We start from the raw sequence: 20,355 nt of genomic DNA on the forward strand, positions 1-20,355 counted from the left end.
TCAAGTAGTAAATCCAATTTATTAAATGTAAGAAACAAAACTCAAGAACAGGAGCAGTGACTGACAAAGGATAAATCAATATAAAAATGTGTTTCTACTTTGAGAATCAGATCTCTTTCAGAACAGAAGTCGGTCCACTGGTGAAGAAAGAACATCTATCTTTCTATGAAACAAAGACATGGGATTCAGTTCCATAGTCTAAGTAAATCCTAATAAATCCTGTCAGTTCTATGTGGTGGTTGAGGGTCAGATGCGGATGATAATTGACAAGAGCAAATTCCAGAATATTTTTCTTGTGGGGGGACAGGAAAGGGAGGAACAGGGCTGTTGGTTGGTTCTTTGCTCCACGGAATTTTCATTCTCTTCCTGAGAGACTTAGGGAAGGAGTGAGGAGGCTTTATTTGGAAAGGCCAACTCTGACTCAAATTTAAGTAACCATGAAAAAAACTAAGGATTATAGAGTAATAGATATTAAGCCATAAACATCTTAACTGGCTACAGCAAGGAAGAAAAGGAATGGGAGTAAGAAACTTACAGTACAGAAAATAAGAAATGAGGATATAGGGCAGATAAAAGCATGTAGGATTTTCTCTGGGAAGAACTACCAATATCAAAATGGTTCTTTACTTCATTCCTACCCAGCACAGTCTCAGCGGAACTGCAGAGGGCTGATTCTTAGACCAATCACATCTTTGCCAATTTCTGTTACCTATGGAAGATATTGAAGGGGAAAAAAAGCTTGTGAGTAAGAGAGAAATCTGAAGCATCTGAAATTGAAAGAGGTATTTATGTGGGACTGAGGAGCCCAAGAACATATTTTTCCACTTTACTTAGCAAGGGTGATGGCTTTAAAATCCTTTACTAATCAGCATGGAGCAATAAAGTACAGAAAAACCTCTGACTTTGAGGAATCCCCTTAAACGATACTTACTGTGGTGACACGGCAGATCTGGCCTTGAAACTCAGGGCAATAGCAAGCCCCACTGAGAGGACACTTTTCCACTGGCTTGCCACGGTAAATAGGTCGGTAGGATGCAGCACAGATATCAAAAGGGTTGTGCATGTCATAATTGAGCTGGTAGGCATCTGTGGGGTTCTTCTCACAGGCTGACAGGATCTTTCGAGTCTAAAGGGATGTTTTAGAGAGGGTAATTGATGGTGCACAGGTGATCCTTCTACCATCTCCTAGCTGTTTTTCGCCTCTTTTTTGTAGTTACTGTGAATAAAGCCTCTAGCCATTTGAATATTATTATAAATGGCCCAGAATTATGACTGTTATGGTGGGCACTGAAAAATTAAATCATTTTCCCAGGATTACGTAGCCAATATGCATCATAGAAAAGATCTGAACCCAGTTATTCTGACTCTGAGGCTGGCTTTCTATATACTATGTGATGCTGCCATTCTAAAGAATTTATATCCCCAAGTTTATCAAGGGACAATTCCATGGTGTAAGAAGGAATACTTGTTCTTCCTGAATTCAACTCAGATAATGGAACTTTTTGACCCATAGTTTTGTTGGGGTAGAGATTTTATGATATCTCCTTCTGAATATACCTGACTAACCCTGCTTTCCCCTATTATTTTTAAAGAAAGTACTGGATACCTGCTGGGACACCTCAGGCTTGGGCCCTAGCTCTAATAGGCGCCGTGCAAAGGTAGCAGCAGTCTTGAAGTTTTTGAGTTTAAAGAAGAGATTAAGGGCTGTGCGAAGCACCAGGATCATATGCACAGGCTGCAGATTGGAATGGGTGAAGTAAGCTGCCATCTGGTGGGGAGAAAGGAGAACACAATTAATGATCAAGACCTGGGAAGTTGAATATCCCCATGTCATGTTGGTGCTGCAAAAATTAGTAGCTTAGTGTGAGGTTGTGATCTAAGTTTGTCAACAGAAGCAAGACTAAACAGAAAGAATTCCAGAAATAAAAATCTTGTGACCTTATTACAAAATAAAAGGATCTCCAGCTCTATGATATGGGGAGCTGTAAGAGTGGGAGACAGGACTTAAAGTATAGACTTTGTTTTGAGCTTAAGCCTAGGTTCTGTCCCAGCTCATTTCCTACTGACCCTGGATTAAAAATGATGTGAAGATGGATGGAGCCCCATTTCAAGCTTTGGTGAGAATAGATCCCATAAAGACCCCAGGACTGGAGAACAGGCATATACTGCTCACCTCGCAGATGCGCTTCTGCTGTTCTAGGCTCTCCTTAGGCAACTTCTTCCTCTCGATTTCCATTGACAAGCCCACAATGTACTCACGGCAGATGGCAATGAGCTGCTGGGCCTGGGCAAAGGGGTCAGAAATGGCAGGTTCAGGGCCCAGTAGAGATGGTATGAAGAGGGCCAAGAAGTCACACAACTTCTTACCTCAGCAATTTCTTGCTTATTGTCTACTACAAGAAGTGGCACGCTAAGCAGGATAGAACGGAATTTCTCCACTGCTTCCTCAAACTTGCCCGCTGTAGTGAGTTGATAGCACAGTTGCAGTCGTTGGATCAGATCATTAAGTTTCAGTCCCACAGCTGGAACACCATTCTTTAGCCCTGCATCCTTCCTGGAAAAGAGGATGATGAAGAAAGGAGATAGTAGAAGCAAGTTAAAAGTCAACACCCACCTGGTAGGTGGCCTGGCAGCTGGGAAGAACAATGTCAAGGAGAGTGAATAGTCTAAATACCAGCCTTTTACTTTCAAACATTGATTTTAGGTCAAACCTGGCTTTGTCACTAGCCAACTTGTGAGGCTTAAAGCTGAAATCCTGTTATTTAAACAATCTATTGTTTTAGGCCCTTACCAATTGCGGTTTGGGTAACCATACATGGTAGGGAGGCAGGGCAGAGCCTGGTATGTGGTCCGGCCTCGGGCATATGTCTGGAGAAACAATTGCTTATAGGGGCCAAATTGCGTTACCCCAACCTGGTCATGAAGGAGCTGTAGGGAGAAGACAAAAACATGTGAAAATTTTGTAAACTGGGCTATATCCATACAGTTCATGGTATGCAAAGTGCACTTGAAATTCTACTTAATTCACTGACATGGAACTTGGAGGCAGCAAAAGGGTAGGAAGAAGGAAGGAGAACTGAAAGAAACTATTAAGCTGAAGGTCGAGCTAGAGAGATGATGGGAAAGAAGAGGGAAGGGATGGGATGGGCAGAGGTATGTGTACTTAAGGGAAAAAAGAGAGCAACTTTTACAGGATTAAGATGGATAACCTGAACTCCTTTGGAGGTTCTGGATGAGATAAGCTAGAGGCTGCAGTGAGAAGACTTACCCGCATAGCTGTCTCAAAGGAACCTGCTAAGATGTGGTCAACTGGCAGCTGGGAATTATTGCACCAGATCTGATGGGGTAAAGAAATGTTTTAGCAACTAGGTAGTAAGTAGAGTACTGGCCTTTCAAGTCAGGAAGATCTGAATTGAAACGCTGCCACAAATGCTTACTAGCTGTGAGACTCTGAACAAGTCATAACTTCTAAGATCCCTTATGGCTCTAAATACAGAATTCTATGATCCTATGGGGGCAAAAAACATACACCCTTCTCCCATCTCATTCCCCTTTAAGTTTTACTAAACTTTTTTGTCACCAATTACCTATTAGCTAGGTCAGGAAGAAGGCAGAACTTAAAGGTCAAAGTCAGAATTATAGATGTATACGAGATAGAAGGGACTTCCAGTGACTATCTGGAAAAGAATAGAATACCTTATACATCCCCCTACAAGTAGTAATCCAGTTTTTACTTGAAAATTTCCAGTGAAGTCCCTTTTATTTTTTATATTTTTGATGATTTTTACTATAACCCCCAATTTGCTTCTTTGCAATTTCAACAGTGTGTTTAAATTCTGCTTTTTAAAGCCAAGTAGAACAAATCCAATTCCTTCTCCAAGTAACAAAATCCTAATACTTGAAGAATGTTATCATGCCCCACTTTCCAGAACTTCTCTCCTCCAGACTAAACATTAATAGTTCCTTCAACTAATTTCATGTGTCATGTATTCACTTTTTTGGTTGCCCTCTTGTGGACACTATCTGGTTTTTAAGTGTCCATTTAAAAATATGATGCTCAAACTAAAAAGTTTCTGTACAAATAATACTAATGCAAACAAGATTAGAAGGGAAGTAACAAATTGGGAAAATATTTTTAAAAACAAAGGTTCTGACAAAGGTCTCATTTCCAAAATATATAGAGAACTGACCCTAATTTATAAGAAACCAAACCATTCTCCAATTGATAAATGGTCAAAGGATATGAACAGACAATTCTCAGAGGAAGAAATTGAAACTATATCCACTCACATGAAAGAGTGTTCCAAATCACTATTGATCAGAGAAATGCAAATTAAGACAACTCTGAGATACCACTACACACCTGTCAGATTGGCTAAGATGACAGGAACAAATAGTGATGAATGTTGGAGGGGATGTGGGGAAACTGGGACACTGATACATTGCTGGTGGAGTTGCGAAAGAATCCAGCCATTCTGGAGAGCAATCTGGAATTATGCCCAAAAAGTTATCAAACTGTGCATACCCTTTGACCCAGCAGCGCTACTACTGGGATTATATCCCAAAGAAATACTAAAGAGCGGAAAGAGACATATATGTGCCAAAATGTTTGTGGCAGCTCTTTTTGTAGTAGCTAGAAACTGGAAGATGAATGGATGTCCATCAGTTGGAGAATGGTTGGGTAAATTATGGTATTTGAAGGTTATGGAATATTATTGCTCTGTAAGAAATGACCAGCAGGAGGAATACAGAGAGGCCTGGAGAGACTTAAATCAACTGATGCTGAGTGAAATGAGCAGAACCAGAAGATCACTGTACACTTCAACAACAATACTGTATGAGGATGTATTCTGATGGAAGTGGAAATCTTCAACATAAAGAAAAACCAACTCACTTCCAGTTGATCAATGATGGACAGAGGTAGCTACACCCAGAGAAGAAACACTGGGAAGTGAATGTAAATTGTTAGCACTAATATCTGTCTGCCCAGGTTGCATGTACCTTCGGAATCTAATGTTTATTGTGCAACAAGAAAATGATATTCACACACATGTATTATATCTAGACTATATTGTAACACATGTAAAATGTATGGGATTGCCTGGCATCGGGGGGAGGGAGTAGAGGGAGGGGGGATAATTTGGAAAAATGAATACAAGGGATAATATTATAAAAAATATATATATAATAAAAAATTATTAAGTAAAAAAAAAAAAAATGTGATGCTTAAAACTGAAGACAATATTCCAGTTGTGGCCTAAGTATGAGTACAACTTATTCCTAATTATTAAGTCCTCATTGCAACCCTAGACTGCAACATTCCTCACATAACACAATGCTAATTCTTGTTAATGTTGTAATCCACTAAAACTCCTAAATCTTTCTTGAACCAGCTGAGTGTCCACTACAGAATTTGAGCCACTTAATTTTACTATTGCTTAGCCCATATTTTTCCATGTATTTCACAAGCATGCATTACTTTATTAAACGTTTTGCTAAGATCTAGGTAATTTGTTGCTACAGCATTCTCCTAAGGATCAGTTTACTAACTTTATTAATTCTGTTATGACATATTTTTGGTTAAATTATATTGGCTCTTTGTGGTCACTTTTTCTTTCTGCAAAAGTGTTAACTATCCTCCCATCTCAGACTAAAAGTTAAGCACTGTTCTCCTCTTATTTGAAAACCAGAACATTTTTCCCCTATCCTTACAGCACTTCTCCAGTTCATACCCTTTCAGACAGTACTGACAATTACTCACCAATCACATCTCCAATACTCTGAGGTCCTGAGGGTATAGTTTATTTGAGCTAGGTGACTTGAACCTACCAAAAGTAGCTAATATTCTTTTACTGTCTACTTCTTAACCCTGGATATTAACACCTTATTATTATATTATCAATTCAATTCAATAAACATTAAGCACCTACTATGTACCAGGCATTGTACAAGTTACATCTCCTTATAGACAACTAGATGGTACAATATAGTACTGGATCTGCAATCAGAACTGAGTTCAAATTTGGCCTCTAGCTATGTGATCTGGAGCAAGTTTCTTAACCTCTGTCTCAGTTTCTTCAATTGTAAAATGGGAATAACAATAGCATCTCTCTTTTAGTACAGTGCCTGATATATATATATATATATATATATCTATATATATATCAGGTATTACTAATAAATGCCTGTTCTTTTCTTCTACTTACCTGAGTAGGACTTGTTCCCTTAGTGGGGGGCACAAAGAATCCATCTTCAGTACCTCCAATTGCTCCAGGAGAAACATCCTGGAGAGGAAGAGAAATTCACTCTCTTGGGATTTCTTATTCATTTGCTCTGAGAAATTCAAAGCATGGGAACTGTTGTTTCAAGCACCCACACACAGTAAAATGAATAATAGATTTGTCTATAGTCACAGAATAAGGAGAATAATCACAGGAAAAAAACAGGACAGCATTTTCTTAATATGGGCTCTTAACTACACCATTTTTTCCTTCCAAAGAAAGAGTAGCAGAAAACTAAATAGAAGCTACCAGATTGTTCAGATCTCCAACCTTTGGGAGCTCTCACTCAGTCTTATGCCACAGTTTCTATAAAACTTCAATGGAAAAAAATAGCAATGAACTCTCCATACTAGCTCAGGTGGGAGCTCTAAGTCTTCCTCAACATCCCAGCCACCTCCTTCTTCCTGTCCCTTAGCAAGAGCTTCATCACCAAAACCATCTGCTGCTTCCACGAATCCATCTGTAAGGAAAAACCCAAGTTTTTGTTAGCCTTGGATAGATGTATAGCTACAGTCTTTAGAAAATTAAACTCTACAGACTTAGTTGGCCCCCATTAATCTGGAAACCTTCAGGTTGCCCCTGTAGGTTCCCATCAATAGCCCCACTCTTTTCCTTCGCAAATCTCTCACCTTCGTCCAGCTGCAGCTCTGCATCCTCTCCCCAACCTTCAGTGCCAACAGTATCAATGTCTATGTCAGCAGCCAGTGCACCTCCTTTCCCTATAAGGAAAGAGAAGAGAGAGGTCACACAGGTGACACAACCAGAAGGTGGTGATCTCTCAGCAGATCTTCCTTAACCCTGTTTATTCTTTTCAATCCAAGGCTTTTCTTAAACAGTTAATGTCAGCAACTCTTTAGAAGGAACACGCCAAGTTCAGTTTTTTCTCTTTTGATATTTGTAATTAACTTTTGAAAGTTGGGAGCTGTTACTATGCTGAATGTTGCAATTATGGTCAACTTTCATAATAAATAAAGAAGCTGTGACAGAATCTATGTGCTCCCGAAAATTGGCCTTTGTGTCAGATAAAACCTCAGGATGATGACCCTTTCTTAATTCTTTCATTTCTCTCTAAAAATCTGTCTTAATACAATTTAGATCCATTAGAGAAATTAGTTATTCTTCACAAACTTTTACTTTTATTCAGTTTTCCTTGCAAGTAATTCAATCTTAATTTCTTTACGTTTCCCCTTTATAACTCATATGTAGCCTTTCCACTATTTTCATTTCTTTCTTAAGTTTCTGTAAGGTTCCCACAGATATGGAAAATAGAGCTTTCTTCTTTACTTCTATATCACGAGCATAGACAAAACCTTCCAAAGTGTGGCAAAAAGACTCTCAAGGAAGCTTGAGTTTAGTTTTTTGGTGTATACTTGGCTTGAAGGGATAAAAAAGGAATTCTTTCTCAGACTCTTTACTGGAGAATCTCAAAGTATTTTATAATCAATGTCCTGGGAGCAGATCTTATTGTTTCTAGATAGAAGACAGAATCAAGGAAAGGATATATCTTGCTTACATTTACCTATAGATTCCTCTTATTAAAATGGAAATAAAGATGAAGTGATTAGGAAGTTATAGTTTTTAAGGGATACATGGTTTTGAGTTCTTAAAAAACAGAAAGATTGATAGATTAAACAACTAAATAAAGAAGATGGAAAAGTAATGACTGCTGTTTCAAAGATTCATACAATAGAATGTGAAGCAGATAAAGGTGTATTTTAAAGCAGGGTCACAGTATAGGCAGCTTCAGAGGCTTGTGGCCAATAAGGGTATATTCAGGAAAAAATACAGATGGAACCAAAGAAAAGGATAGATTTCTGCCAATATCCACTAAGTACTACCAAATAACCAATTAGCAAACATTAAGCAAACACAAAGTGGTAAGAGAGAGCTGACAACTGGTGGATATAGTATATACTTACCCTTGCTGGCAATAGAACCCTCAAAAAAGCCTTTGGAAACAGTTAGTAGGGGCCAATTAGTGTCCAATGGCATGATGGGTGCAGGTGGCTGAAGCAGCCTGGCATTAGGGTCAATGTCTGGAATCTGAAGGGTGATCAAGAATATTCACAATGTTACAAAAACAAGAGGAAAATGTCTGAGGTGTACTCTGATCATTAATGTTACCCTCAACTTTCAAAGATTTATAGACCAAAGTCTCTTTAAGGAGCTCAGACTTTCCCCCAATTCAGCTCAAGGGAGCCTAATCTGGGACTTACTGTCTCCTTTTCTGGGTCAAATGTCTCCTTGAGGCTCTCTGCTTCTTCATCCAGACCATGGGTGGCAGCTGTAAGGTAGGCCAAGGATTCTGTGGAGGAAAGACCTCTCAATTCTAGACATCTCTATTCTTTAGTCTGGACATTTATGTGCTACCTGTAAGAACTTTTTATTTTTCTGGTTTCTTGAGAAATGAGAGCTCCTTTTGGAGGAATTATAAAGTATGGTAGATTCAGAGTGGAAAAGTTCAGAGTTCCAAGAGAAAAACAGAATAATTATCTTTTCTACCAGTTGATTGCTAAATTACTATTTTAGCCTCTGGCTGTTCTAGTATACCAACCTCATCCTCTTCCTCCTGACTTGCCAAGACACCACTTACCTACTAATATGAGATGGGGGGGAGGGTGTCAGGTGAACAGATTATTATGGTATGAATGATGTACAGATTATTCTTGATCCCAGGAAACTGGTTTTAAACTGAGCTAGTCTACCATTTTAAGAAAGGGATGTGCTTTCACATGGCACTAGCTTTTTAGGAGCCTAAAAGACCTGAGAGGAATTTTAAACTCACTCTGCCCACAATTCTTCAGGATCCGCACACGTTCTGAAACATCACCCAGGTACAGGGCATTCTGGTAATGGCCACTCATGTCTTTTCGAATCTCAGCTGCACAAGAGAAGAAGCCCCGGTCATGTTGTCCTCTCCTTCTTTCCTCCCTCCTCCATAGACCCCTCTTTTTCCATTCCTGGTTTTAGGGACCTCACCAATTTTCATCATCTTTCGAAGTTTTTCAAGGTTGCCAGTGATGAGGTAGAGGAAGGAAAGCTTATCAAAATTCTTGGTACGTTGGTAGCACATCTCCACAATCTGATGATTTCCCTGGAGAAGAGCTACTTCTCCTAGCTTTTCCCAGCAATTCTTGTCATCTAGAGCCTTGGCTGCTTCTAGAGCAATCTAAGGATATCCCAAGACATATAAATGAGAGATTAAGAAGAGCTGTTGCTGGCATTCTCACTCCAAAGTCTTAGACTTCAAATAAAATTTCTTTTATTTTGTATATTTCTAAATAATCTGTGATCCAATTAGGGAACCACACCAGCTTTGCCACTGTCTAGCTCCCCAACTTGGAGTGGGCTAGGGAAAATAGAATGGGCTGACTCCAGAGCCAACAGATTGTTACTTAGAGGCATTTAACCAGAGGCTAGATGACCACTTGGCTATTATACTGAGAATTCCTTCTGGAAATGGTTTGGATTAGATAGTTGCTAAGGTCCCAATTGTCAAATCAAATAATTCTGTGATTAATTTGGATAGCTCCCCCCCCCAAGTTTCAAAAAAAGATAGAAATTATATATATATATATATATATATATATATATATATATATATATATATATAAAATCCAAATACATATTATATATTGTATCAATGTATCCAAAATACATATTATACATTGTATCAATGCACATTTACTTTTAAACATAAAAGATCCAGCAAGTTAAGATTTATTTTTATAAGTTGGAGGAGGGGTGCTATGGTGTAATATTTTGGCTTTATTCTATAACAGATAACTGAACATCTGCCTGCTAGAAAATCACTAAATGCTTTAACTTGCTTAGCTTTTTAACAAATTATTCACTGAAATGATCTAAGAGAAGCTATAGAACTCCACACTATCAATTCCAGCTTAGCTACCCTGTTTCCTGAATGTCACTTTGTTAAGTTCTTAAAAGTGAATCAGCTGGGGTCTTCTTGTTTTAGTCATTTTTTAGTCGTGTCTGACTGTGACCCTATTTGGGGTTTTCTAAGCAAAGTTATTGGACTGGTTTGTCATTTCCTTCTCCAGCTCATTTTACAGATGAGACAAACTGAGATAAACAGGGTTAGGTAACTTGCCCAAGGTTCACAGTCAGTATATTGAGGTTGAATCTGAACTTAGGTTTTGTTGATTCCAGGCTCAGTGTTCTATGTACTGTGCCATCTAGCTGCCCCTGGGATCTTATAAATAAAAAGACAAATATTCAAAACTGAATAGATGTGATAAACATCTCATATTATTATGTCATTTTAAATGGACTACTTTCAAAGAAGTATCAGAACAATGAAAATTAGGATTTGTTCTTCAGATTTGACTATCCTGTTCCTATCTTGGGAATAATAAAAGAAAGCAAAAACAGAAATATCACAGGTAATGAGATATAAGAGACAAAAAATAAGGAAAGGCAGAAAACAAAGAGAACACAAATAAAAAACACAGTTTACCATTTAAAATTCCTGAGTTGTTTTTGAGGATCTTCATTTACAAACCCAATTACCTAGTTCTTCAACTACCAACCCATGCCCTGATATCCCAAGACACTGGAAGCTTACCTCTATGTTTCCACATTCCAGAGCCAAACTAAATCTAGTTTTCTCATCCTTAACAAAATGTAGTGCCACTTCAGGATAGCCTTTCTTCTGGAGATAGGCAATGATGGACTGGCCCACCAACTTGGCATTCCGCACCATGTGCAGTACCTAGGGATGGTGTTAAAGACCTCTTAAGAGTAGCAATTCTTGCATTTGATTTTACTTAAAGATATTCCCTCTCCCTGGGACTGGATTTTTTTTTTTTTTTTAACTGTACCTCATCATATTTCCTATTGATCAAGGCTAGCTTGAATTTGAATTCAGTGGGATCAATAGTAAGCACTCGTGGACGACATTCTCGGTCTAGACAGTACACATTATTGCCCTTTACCCGTGTGACATAGATTGGCAAGTCAAGGGTACGTATGATCCCATGGTCCCTGAAGGTGAGAAGAGAGGGATAAGAAAACACATCTGTGAAAATCTGTGAAGAAACAATTTCAGGTTTAAGGTATGCCCTGTAATAAGACAGGAAAAACAAGGAGTTCTGGCTCCTCTTCCTTATTACACTGCTAAATCCTATGCAGTCTGTAATCTTGATCTGCCAAATGCTACTGGAATTTTTGAGGAACGAATTCATGACAAATGATACCACATGCTGATATTATTAATTTTAATTTCTCATGTAGAGCAAATCAGATTAAGGAACTCTTGTTTTCCTTTAAAAAAAATATTGGGAGAGATGTAAGAACTATAAAACTATTGATATGTGATCAGTTTTTCTGAACTGCTTTATACTTATTTATCACAAAGGAAGGTTCTTTGGGGAGAGAAAGGGAGGTATATTTGAAAATGAAGGAGATATAAACTGCCCTTCAGAGAATCAGTTTAGCCACTGGATTTGACAACAAGACTTTTCCAAGTCTCCTGAGGAAATGAGACAATGATCTTAAACATACCTCTTTAAGATAGGTCAGTTACTTCACAAAAATACTTTTTCCTATATAAAATACTTACCCAGTAGTGACAGCATATTTGATGTGGTTGCTAGTGGTATAGATAAACACACCACTCTCATCCCAGGCCCCGCTTTTGACACGAATATTCTCGTGGATGTTACAAAGTGACTCCAGTTTACGATTGCAGATCATGATGGCTGTTAAGAATCAGAGAGTAAGGGATATGAGAATCCTGTTGGGACAGGCAGGGTGGTAACAGGTAGATGAGAGAGTCTGCTCTGCTCTGAGTTAGTTCTTACCATGCTTGGCCAACAGGGCTACATGGGACATATCTGCTGACCAAATGACATACTTCACTTTGGAAATCTTCACGGATGCTAGAGTCCTAGCAGGAAGAAGAGAGATGAAATTAGGGAGACATCATCCCTTTATCCCAGATCACAATCTAGATTCTTTTGATCTCCAAGGGATTAAAGGAGTTGGAGTAATTACCGTTTCTGCTGTACATCAAAAAGTGTGATGGAATCAGCATCACGAAGCAGCAGATTCCCTGTGCCCGCATAAAAGATCTCATCACAATTAGGCACCTGCACTTTCTTGGTGATTTCATTCTTCAAGTTCTTGATCAGAAGCTGAATTGAAAATGAAAGGATGAGGCATTCAGTGTATAGGTAAAATGCAGTAAGGTTCCTTTCTGAGCAGCTATTTCCTTGGCTTTAATTGTGCTCTTTTTATTCCATAATAAATCTTATGCTGAACAACACCTTAAGATCTATTACTAGCTAGGCTTTTCCCTTATCACTTCAGCTCCACTCTTTTCTCAGTGGAGACATTCAGAGAAGTTTGAAATAACTGTATTCATCAAAGAAGCTGAAAAGAAAATTTGCAGGGACAGCTACATAAAACATATAACTGATCTCAATATCTAAGGGCAGAAAGACAACACTGCTTTCTGACTACTTCCTTCATTCCTGACAGAGCATGGCAGTGAGACAATATTTTATTAAGTATGATAAATGTAGATTCTATTACAAACCCCCTAGTAAGACACTTTTCTTATCCCAAATCAAGAGAGAGGCACAGTTGATTATGTGTCCTGTTTTTCCCCAAATCCTTTGGCTTTGCTTATTGTAAAGAGCACCCTATTCTAGTACTTGAGCCCTGAGGTGATCTATGATTTCAATTATTAATCTTGACAGGAAAGGTAGTAATAAATCAATTCTCAAAATATTGCAGCTAAACCCCGCAAAAATATCTTGGTCATAACTCACTGAATGCATACGATCCAGGACAGCAAAACGATTTCGGGCAACCCATACGGCTGTCAGGCCAGAGGAACGTTTCCCTTCAGGGGCTGGGGAGAACAAGATGGGGTGGGGGTCAGTAAGGAGGGACATGTGGTGAGCCACTGGCAGGTGACAGAGTCAGGTGCTGCAGAACTGCCAGTCCTGCTGGCTGCCATCTTGGCTATGCCAGCTCAGCTGCTTCCTAACTAATTCAGTCGTAACCTGAGGCTATTGATAAGTGACTTTTCCCCACCATTCTTCTCCAAATGCCAGTACCAGTCCCTCAATCCTCTTTCCTTAGGCCAAGTGGCTGCCTGTCAGCCAATGCCATGTGCTGGCAAAGGGGCTGCCTATCCTAGGAGACAGAACACTCTGTCAAGCTAACGAGCAGGGCCTTCCTGGCCAAGCTGTGGCACAGCAAGGGGCCTGTCGGTGGCCCAGGACCTCCTGCTGATAGGCGGCTAAACAAGCTGGAGGAGAGGCAGAGCCCCCTCCCAAGCTTGCAGCTGTTCTGCTGCTTTTAACATGTAAATGCAGGCCTCCTCAAGGAGCCTTGTGGGACTGGGTGCAATATTCGGAGACCACTCTGACTGAAGGTCAGGAAACTCTATAATGAATAACATCTAGTACATAGTTGGTGCACAACAAAGTTCAATCATTGCCATCCACCCTTAGAAGATTTATAAAAACCTTACAATATCACTTTACTTTCATCAGCTGAATACTGATGCTGATTATGACTTTGAGACAGATCTTAATGCCTAGCCCTACTGTCTGGGCACTCAGGATGAGGATGAACAGAAGGATGCTTTGTAATACTCCTTTATCTATCAGTAATAAGAGATAATATGGCAGAATGCACTGACCAACATACTGACTGGCCTGGCCTAAATTTCTCGGACACCTGGGATGTCTGGCTATTTGCAAAGCTAATTACTATCAGAGCCAACACTCCATTACCAGAACCTTGTGATCCAATATGTGGATTATTCAAGTCTTTTGCTTCTCCTCCTCTTTCCTTCTGCTGTTCATCTTTGGGCGGGTTTTTTGCTAATTAGCAGTCCTATCTTCCCTCTCCAGGAAAGGCAAGGAAAAGGAAGCGATAAAACTCCTCAAATTTTTAAAAGCAGTTGAGCAGTTCAGAAGGGAAAATAAGTTAGGCTGGAGAAGAAACTAACTGTCTTGGCTCAATGGAAACTCTAGAAGGATTCCCAAATATCCATTACTAAGGTATTCAAAGTTCTTATCCATTTTTATCACTACCCTTTGGTAGTCTGTGAAACATATGGATCCCTTGTCAGAATTACAAACAAACCAAAAAACGTTCCTAATGGAAGGAAACAATAAAGTAAAAATAAAGATGTAATTTTTTCCCCATTTAAGTTCTCTTCCCAACAAGACTTAGACTCTTACAGTCTTTGTGACTATTCATCACAGAGCTGCCTATAATAGCAGCAGCAAGGCCACAGAATAAAGTAGTTGCCCCCCAAAAAGGGACATATCCCAACAATCTAAACTATGGGCAATTAAAAGAAGGCTTCTCTGGAATCTGCCAGCAGGGTTCAAGGTATCTATGAAGAAATGAAGATCTGAGTATTTGCTGCCTGCTGGCTTTTTCAGGATAAGCAGGAGGGACAACAGGAAGAGGAACATGAACAGGAGTAAGAGCCAGTCCGATAATCAGCAATGTCAGCAAGTTCTGACAGGGAGGCCTTCACTGTGTGGTAAGAGTGATGGAAGAGGCAGTAGGGTCTCAGCTGGATCCTGAGATCCCAGGTGGGGTTTGGGGCTGTTAACAGCCATATCTTTTTGACATGTGAGGGGAGGCAAATTGGAGCTGGAAGTGGAGGGGAGAACATAAATCCCCAGCCCCAGGGTGACACATTCCCAGATTGGAACCACATTTTTAAATAAATGAAACTACCAGGGTGAAAGTCATCTCAGCTGACAATAAACCAGAAAAGCATGCTGTGCTGAAAGGGAAAATGGAGAGTTTCTAATAACCAAATTATAAAATATATATATCTAGCTAGGGTAATAAAATGTGGGAGGAACATGAATTTTTCACAATGTAGTCGCCTATGATGCAGTTGTCAACGGCACCTGCCAACAGATATGAGCAATGTGGATATAGTCTGGGAAGGGAAGTTGGAGGATTTAAAAAGAGACGATGATGTGAGTGAGGGGTGGGGCTGGAATGAGTGGAGCAGCTGAAAGCCTACCATCAGGATTCTGAGAGTCGGCATCCTTGGGAATGGTATACAGATCATAGGTGCTGTTTTCTAGGTTACTGGCTCTCTGTAAAAGAGGGTCGTAAGATTAGCAATGAAAAGAACATAGCAAAGCTCTTAACATAAAGAAAATATTTCTTTTGCAAACATGTAATACTTGGAATATTTTAACATAGCCTATCCCTCCCTTCCCTGAGATGTGTGAGGAATGTACATAGGCAGGATTTGCAGGGAACTTTTTCAAAATTTTTCCCAAATACACAATGTCGCCTACCTTCTTCAAACCCTGAAAATGTTGAATAATCATTGACGTTACTCTTTTTTTGATTTTACAAATCATCACATTAAAGGACTTAAAGGTAAAAAGAATCTTTCCATGTCTCATTAGAGCAAATTAACTGAATGTAATCTGTTCTGCTCCTTTAGAATGTTATTACTTCCTACTTCAAGCATTCATTAAATTAGGGGAAAAAAAAATGTTTACTAAAAAGAAAAGCTGTCATTGAAGAGTTGATGTTTTAAAAATAGGGACTGGAGCAAAAAGAAAAATTAGCAAGAGACTATAAATCAAAAGTGTAGTGGGAACACACAAGTCTCATTTTCTTAATTTGGCAGCAGGGGGACTAATATTGGACATATTTTTTAACTTCACAGCAATTGGGTTATAAGAAATAGAGATGATTACATTGGGACTGTGTTAGTATCTCCTCTTAAAAAACCCTATTAATCATCACATCTATTCAGATCCAAACAGTGAAATCAAGTTATTTTGGGCCAAGAGCAAATACCACTAAACACCATCAGTTCAAAAGAAATTTGTCCTTTTGAAAATCTAGGACAGCTTATACTTCACAGGACATTAAAAATGAATTCATCATTCCTAGAGTATATACAATTCAATAATCCTTCACCTATGATAATGGTACTATACTTAATTTGAACCTATGGATGTTCACTATGCTAATCCCAAAAAATCATTAACTAAACATTTAATCAAGCTATTTAAAATGATGTTTTGCCATGGAAAAGAGAAGGTACTTAAATCCTGTATACATTAAGATTTGAGAGCCCACCTCACTGTGATTACTCACTGTGCATAGAAGGACTGCATTCTCTGCTGGATTATATGACATGTTGAACACTGGAAATTTGGAACCACTAGATTAAATAAAGGAAATTGGGAAGAAGCATCAGAATAGAATTGAGAAAATCCATCTTTTAGATTTTTAAATTTCTCTCAAAGTTGCATTCACTTTCATTCCATCTAATCTTCTAACTTGAGTCATTTTTTCTAATCAAAAAGCTTTTAAAAAACAAACCCAATATACACTGAGTCAATGAACAGAAGATGGTGGCAAAAAACTAAGGACAGGCTGCAAGGGAGTGGAATCAGCCTAGTTGAAATCCAAATTCCTACACACAATTACAACCGACATCACAGAGCAACATGACTTGATTTGTCTCTGGCAGTTTTCTCTAGTTCCTTGGAACATTTATATCAACCCAACTTTTATTGCAGCAATCCTGGCTGAGGATAACACCCCCCCCCCCCAGCCAAGGTTTGTCACCATGAATGTTTCAGCATGCTGGCGCAGCTGGCTTTTTGAGAGGACAGTGTCTTTTGCTAAGAGTCCCAGGGGTTATCACATCATCTGTGCACTCTGGTTTGGGGTTGTATATACATATATATATATGAGTATTGGAAAATGAAGAAGACTGTAACAAACAAATACAAAATGAACCTTGCCCTCAGAACACGTTCTACTTTATCAGTCTAACCTGGGCTGGTCTGTTCTAAGGTGAATGTAATGCCATCAAGTTGAGGTACTCATAAAGAGAATTTCCCTTGCTGTACATAAGAACATGGTCTTTAGAGGTCTTTGTCCAGGAGTCACTACCTCAAATCCATAGTTCTAGACCTAAGGATTTGAACACATGCACTCCTTCTCCACCATAATGAGGTATAAATTAGGCAGCACCAAGAAGATCAAAATTATGATATGAGTGAAAAAAATCCTGAATGCTATTTAAAGAAACACCAGATGAAACCTATTAAAGATCTGTTATGGACTTGTGTTAAGAAGATAGAAGAATTAACTAGCCAACTTGAAGCCAGACTTACCTCCTCAACTGCATGACAGCAACATCTTTAGAGCTGTTAAAATCTAACTGGCGCAAGAATCGATCCTTGACATAGTGCAGCATGTTGCCATGGACAGCATAAGCTGGTCGCTCCCGTTCCAATTTAAAGACAATCATACCACCATCATGACCTGGATGGAAGGAGGAGAAATGGTTAAGTTGGTTAGAGACAAGCTCAGGAACAGACGAGGTGGAGGAAAGGACTGAGACGAGGTAGGGTTCAGGGTTTACTCTTTGCAATTTCCAATCACGTCTTCTCTTCTACTCTTGGAAACTAGAAAGAGCAAGAATAATCTCCCAAATGACAGTTCTTCAAAAACTTGGAGAAAATTACCATATCCCCTTCACCTCTCCTCTTCTTCCAGCAAGGGTTCTATTCTGCAGATTAAATAGTTCTAAGTTCTTTCAACTCAACTTGACATAATATGATCTCTAAGACCCAGGAGGCTAAGAAAAAGATTTTAAAACTTGGTCATTTTCAATTAGTTTCTTCCACTACCATAAGGAGATCTAGCTTCCCATTGTTTTTTTCCTTTTTATCAATGAAAGGAGAACTATACATAAGTGGTTTAAGATTCTTAAGACCAGTCACTTCTCAAATATATAGAGAATTGAATCAAATTTATAAAATTTAAAGTCATTCGGCAATTGATAAATGGTCAAAGAATGAGATCAACTAGTTTTCAGAAGAAATCAAAGCAATCTATAATCTTATAAAAAAAATGCTCTTAATCTCTATTGGTTAGAAAAATGCCAATTAAGACAATTCTGAAGAACTATCTATTACATTGGTTCACACTATTAGACTGGCTAATATGAGAGGAAAAGTAAAATGACAAATGTTGGAGGGGATATGGAAAAATTGGGACATTAATGCACTGCTAATGCATTAGTAGTGACCTGATCCAATTTTTTTGGAGGGCAATTTGGATACTATTTTAAAATTAAAGCTTTTTATTTACAAAACATATGTATGGGTAATTTTTCAACATTGACCCTTGCAAAACCTTCTGTTTCACATTTTCTCCTCCTTCCCCTCACCCCCTTCCCAGATAGCAGATAGTCTAATACATGTTAAATCCAATACACACACACACACACACACACACACACACACACACACAGTTATACAGTTATCTTGCTGCACAAGAAAAATCAGATCAAGAAGAAAAAAAAATTAAGAAAATAAAATGCAAGTAAGCAGGAAAGTGAAAATACTATGTTGTAGTCCATACTCAATTCCCCACAGTCCTCTCTCTGGGTGTAGATGATTCTCTTAATCACTGAACAATTGAAACTGATTTGAATCATCTCATTGTTGAAGAGAGCCACATCCATCAGAATTGATCATTATGTAGTCTGATAGTCATAGATTGATAGTCTTTATATATATATGTTGAAAACTGCTATCTCCCTCCAGAAAATGAACTGATGGAATCTGAATGCAGATTGAGGCACATTTAAAAAATTTTTATTTTTCTTGAATTTTGGTCTGGGATTTCCTCCCCGAAATATGTAAAATCTATATCAAACTGCTTGCCTCCTCAATGAGGGAAAGTGAAGAAAAGAGAAATGGAGAGAATCTAATTTTTTTAATTTTAATGGTACACTCTTTTTCCAATTACAAGTAAAGATAGTTTTCAATATTCATTTTTGCAAGCTTTTGAATACTAGATTTTTTTTTCTTCCTCCCTCCCTTACTTTTCCCCTTTCCAAAACAATATGTATACTGGATATAGATTATACATATATGGTAAATTTTTAACTTATTTCTATATGAGTCACTTTGGGAAAGAAAAACCAGAACAAAAGGGAAAAACCATGAGAAAACATCAAAAGAATAACAACAAGACTCAAAATAGTATGCTTCAATCCACATTCATATCAATAGTTCTTTCTCTAGATTTGGGCAGAATTTTCTATCCAAAGTCTATTGGAATTGTCTTGGATCACTGCATTGCTAAGAGGAGCTAAGTATATCTTAGTTGATCATCACAGTCTTGCTGCTACTACGTACCAAGTTCTTCTGGTTCTGGTCACTTTACTTAGCATCAGTTCATGTAAATTTTTCCAGACCTTTCTAAAATCAGCCTGTTCATCATTTTTTATAGAATAGCATACTGTTACATTGATATACCATAACTTAGCCAGTCATTCCCTAATTGATGGGCATCCCCTAAATTTCCAATTCCCTGCCATCACAAAAAGAGCAGCTACAAACATTTTTTGCACATGTAGGTCCTTCTCCCTCTTTTACAAATAATCTCTTTGGGATACAGATCAAAGGGTATGCACAATTTTACAGCCCTTTGGGCATAGATCCAAATTGTTCTCCAGAATGGCTGGATCAGTTCACAATTTCACTACAATACAATAGTGTTTCCGTTTTCCCACATTCCTCCAACACTTATTATCTTTTCCATTCATCTAAGCCAATCTCATAGGTAATTTAGAGCATGTTTTTTCCTAAGTGACTATAGATAGCTTTGATCTCTTTTGTCTAAAAATTGCCTGTTCGAATCAGCTACACCCAGAAAAGGAACACTGGGAAATGAGTGTAAACTGTGAGCTTTTTTTTTTTTTTTCTTCCCAGATTATTTTTACCTTCCCAATACAATTCTTCCTTTGCAACAACAACAACAAAATTCAGTTCTGCACATATATTGTACCTAGGATATACTATAAGATATTTAATATGTATGGGAATGCCTGCTATCTAGGGGAGGGGGTGGAGGGAAGGAGGGGAAAAATTTGGAACAGAAGGGAGTACAAAGGATAATGTTGTAAAAAAAAAAAAAAAAAAACCTATGCATATATACTGTCAAAAATGTTATAATTATAAAAATAAATAATAACAATATAAATAAATAAATAAATAATTGCCTGTTCATA

General features: G+C 38.3%; 1 protein-coding gene across 2 annotated transcripts in view; it reads right to left on the bottom strand.

Moving 5' to 3' along the window:
- COPA (COPI coat complex subunit alpha) overlaps positions 1-20,355 on the bottom strand; it is a 38,010-nt gene continuing 17,655 nt past the window's right edge. Inside the window, exons 11-33 of one of the 2 annotated variants that reach the window (XM_074262297.1) lie at positions 17,444-17,594; positions 16,413-16,479; positions 15,313-15,388; positions 13,076-13,158; positions 12,297-12,436; positions 12,104-12,189; positions 11,863-12,001; positions 11,123-11,285; positions 10,867-11,013; positions 9,261-9,450; positions 9,067-9,162; positions 8,498-8,586; positions 8,201-8,324; positions 6,911-7,000; positions 6,632-6,741; positions 6,207-6,284; positions 3,269-3,337; positions 2,792-2,928; positions 2,368-2,554; positions 2,174-2,284; positions 1,607-1,768; positions 932-1,126; positions 1-709 (exon numbers count right to left, since the gene is read on the bottom strand). In XM_074262297.1, coding sequence (XP_074118398.1) covers positions 650-709; positions 932-1,126; positions 1,607-1,768; positions 2,174-2,284; positions 2,368-2,554; positions 2,792-2,928; positions 3,269-3,337; positions 6,207-6,284; positions 6,632-6,741; positions 6,911-7,000; positions 8,201-8,324; positions 8,498-8,586; positions 9,067-9,162; positions 9,261-9,450; positions 10,867-11,013; positions 11,123-11,285; positions 11,863-12,001; positions 12,104-12,189; positions 12,297-12,436; positions 13,076-13,158; positions 15,313-15,388; positions 16,413-16,479; positions 17,444-17,594 — 2,750 coding nt within the window. In that variant the 3' untranslated portion in view covers positions 1-649. Of the gene's footprint in view, positions 710-927; positions 1,127-1,606; positions 1,769-2,173; positions 2,285-2,367; positions 2,555-2,791; positions 2,929-3,268; positions 3,338-6,206; positions 6,285-6,631; positions 6,742-6,910; positions 7,001-8,200; positions 8,325-8,497; positions 8,587-9,066; positions 9,163-9,260; positions 9,451-10,866; positions 11,014-11,122; positions 11,286-11,862; positions 12,002-12,103; positions 12,190-12,296; positions 12,437-13,075; positions 13,159-15,312; positions 15,389-16,412; positions 16,480-17,443; positions 17,595-20,355 lie in introns of both variants that reach the window. The other variant, XM_074262299.1, reaches the window with a different exon arrangement.

The sequence above is a fragment of the Sminthopsis crassicaudata genome, chromosome 4 (assembly GCF_048593235.1).
Source record: "Sminthopsis crassicaudata isolate SCR6 chromosome 4, ASM4859323v1, whole genome shotgun sequence".
Taxonomy (NCBI): Eukaryota; Metazoa; Chordata; class Mammalia; order Dasyuromorphia; family Dasyuridae; genus Sminthopsis; species Sminthopsis crassicaudata.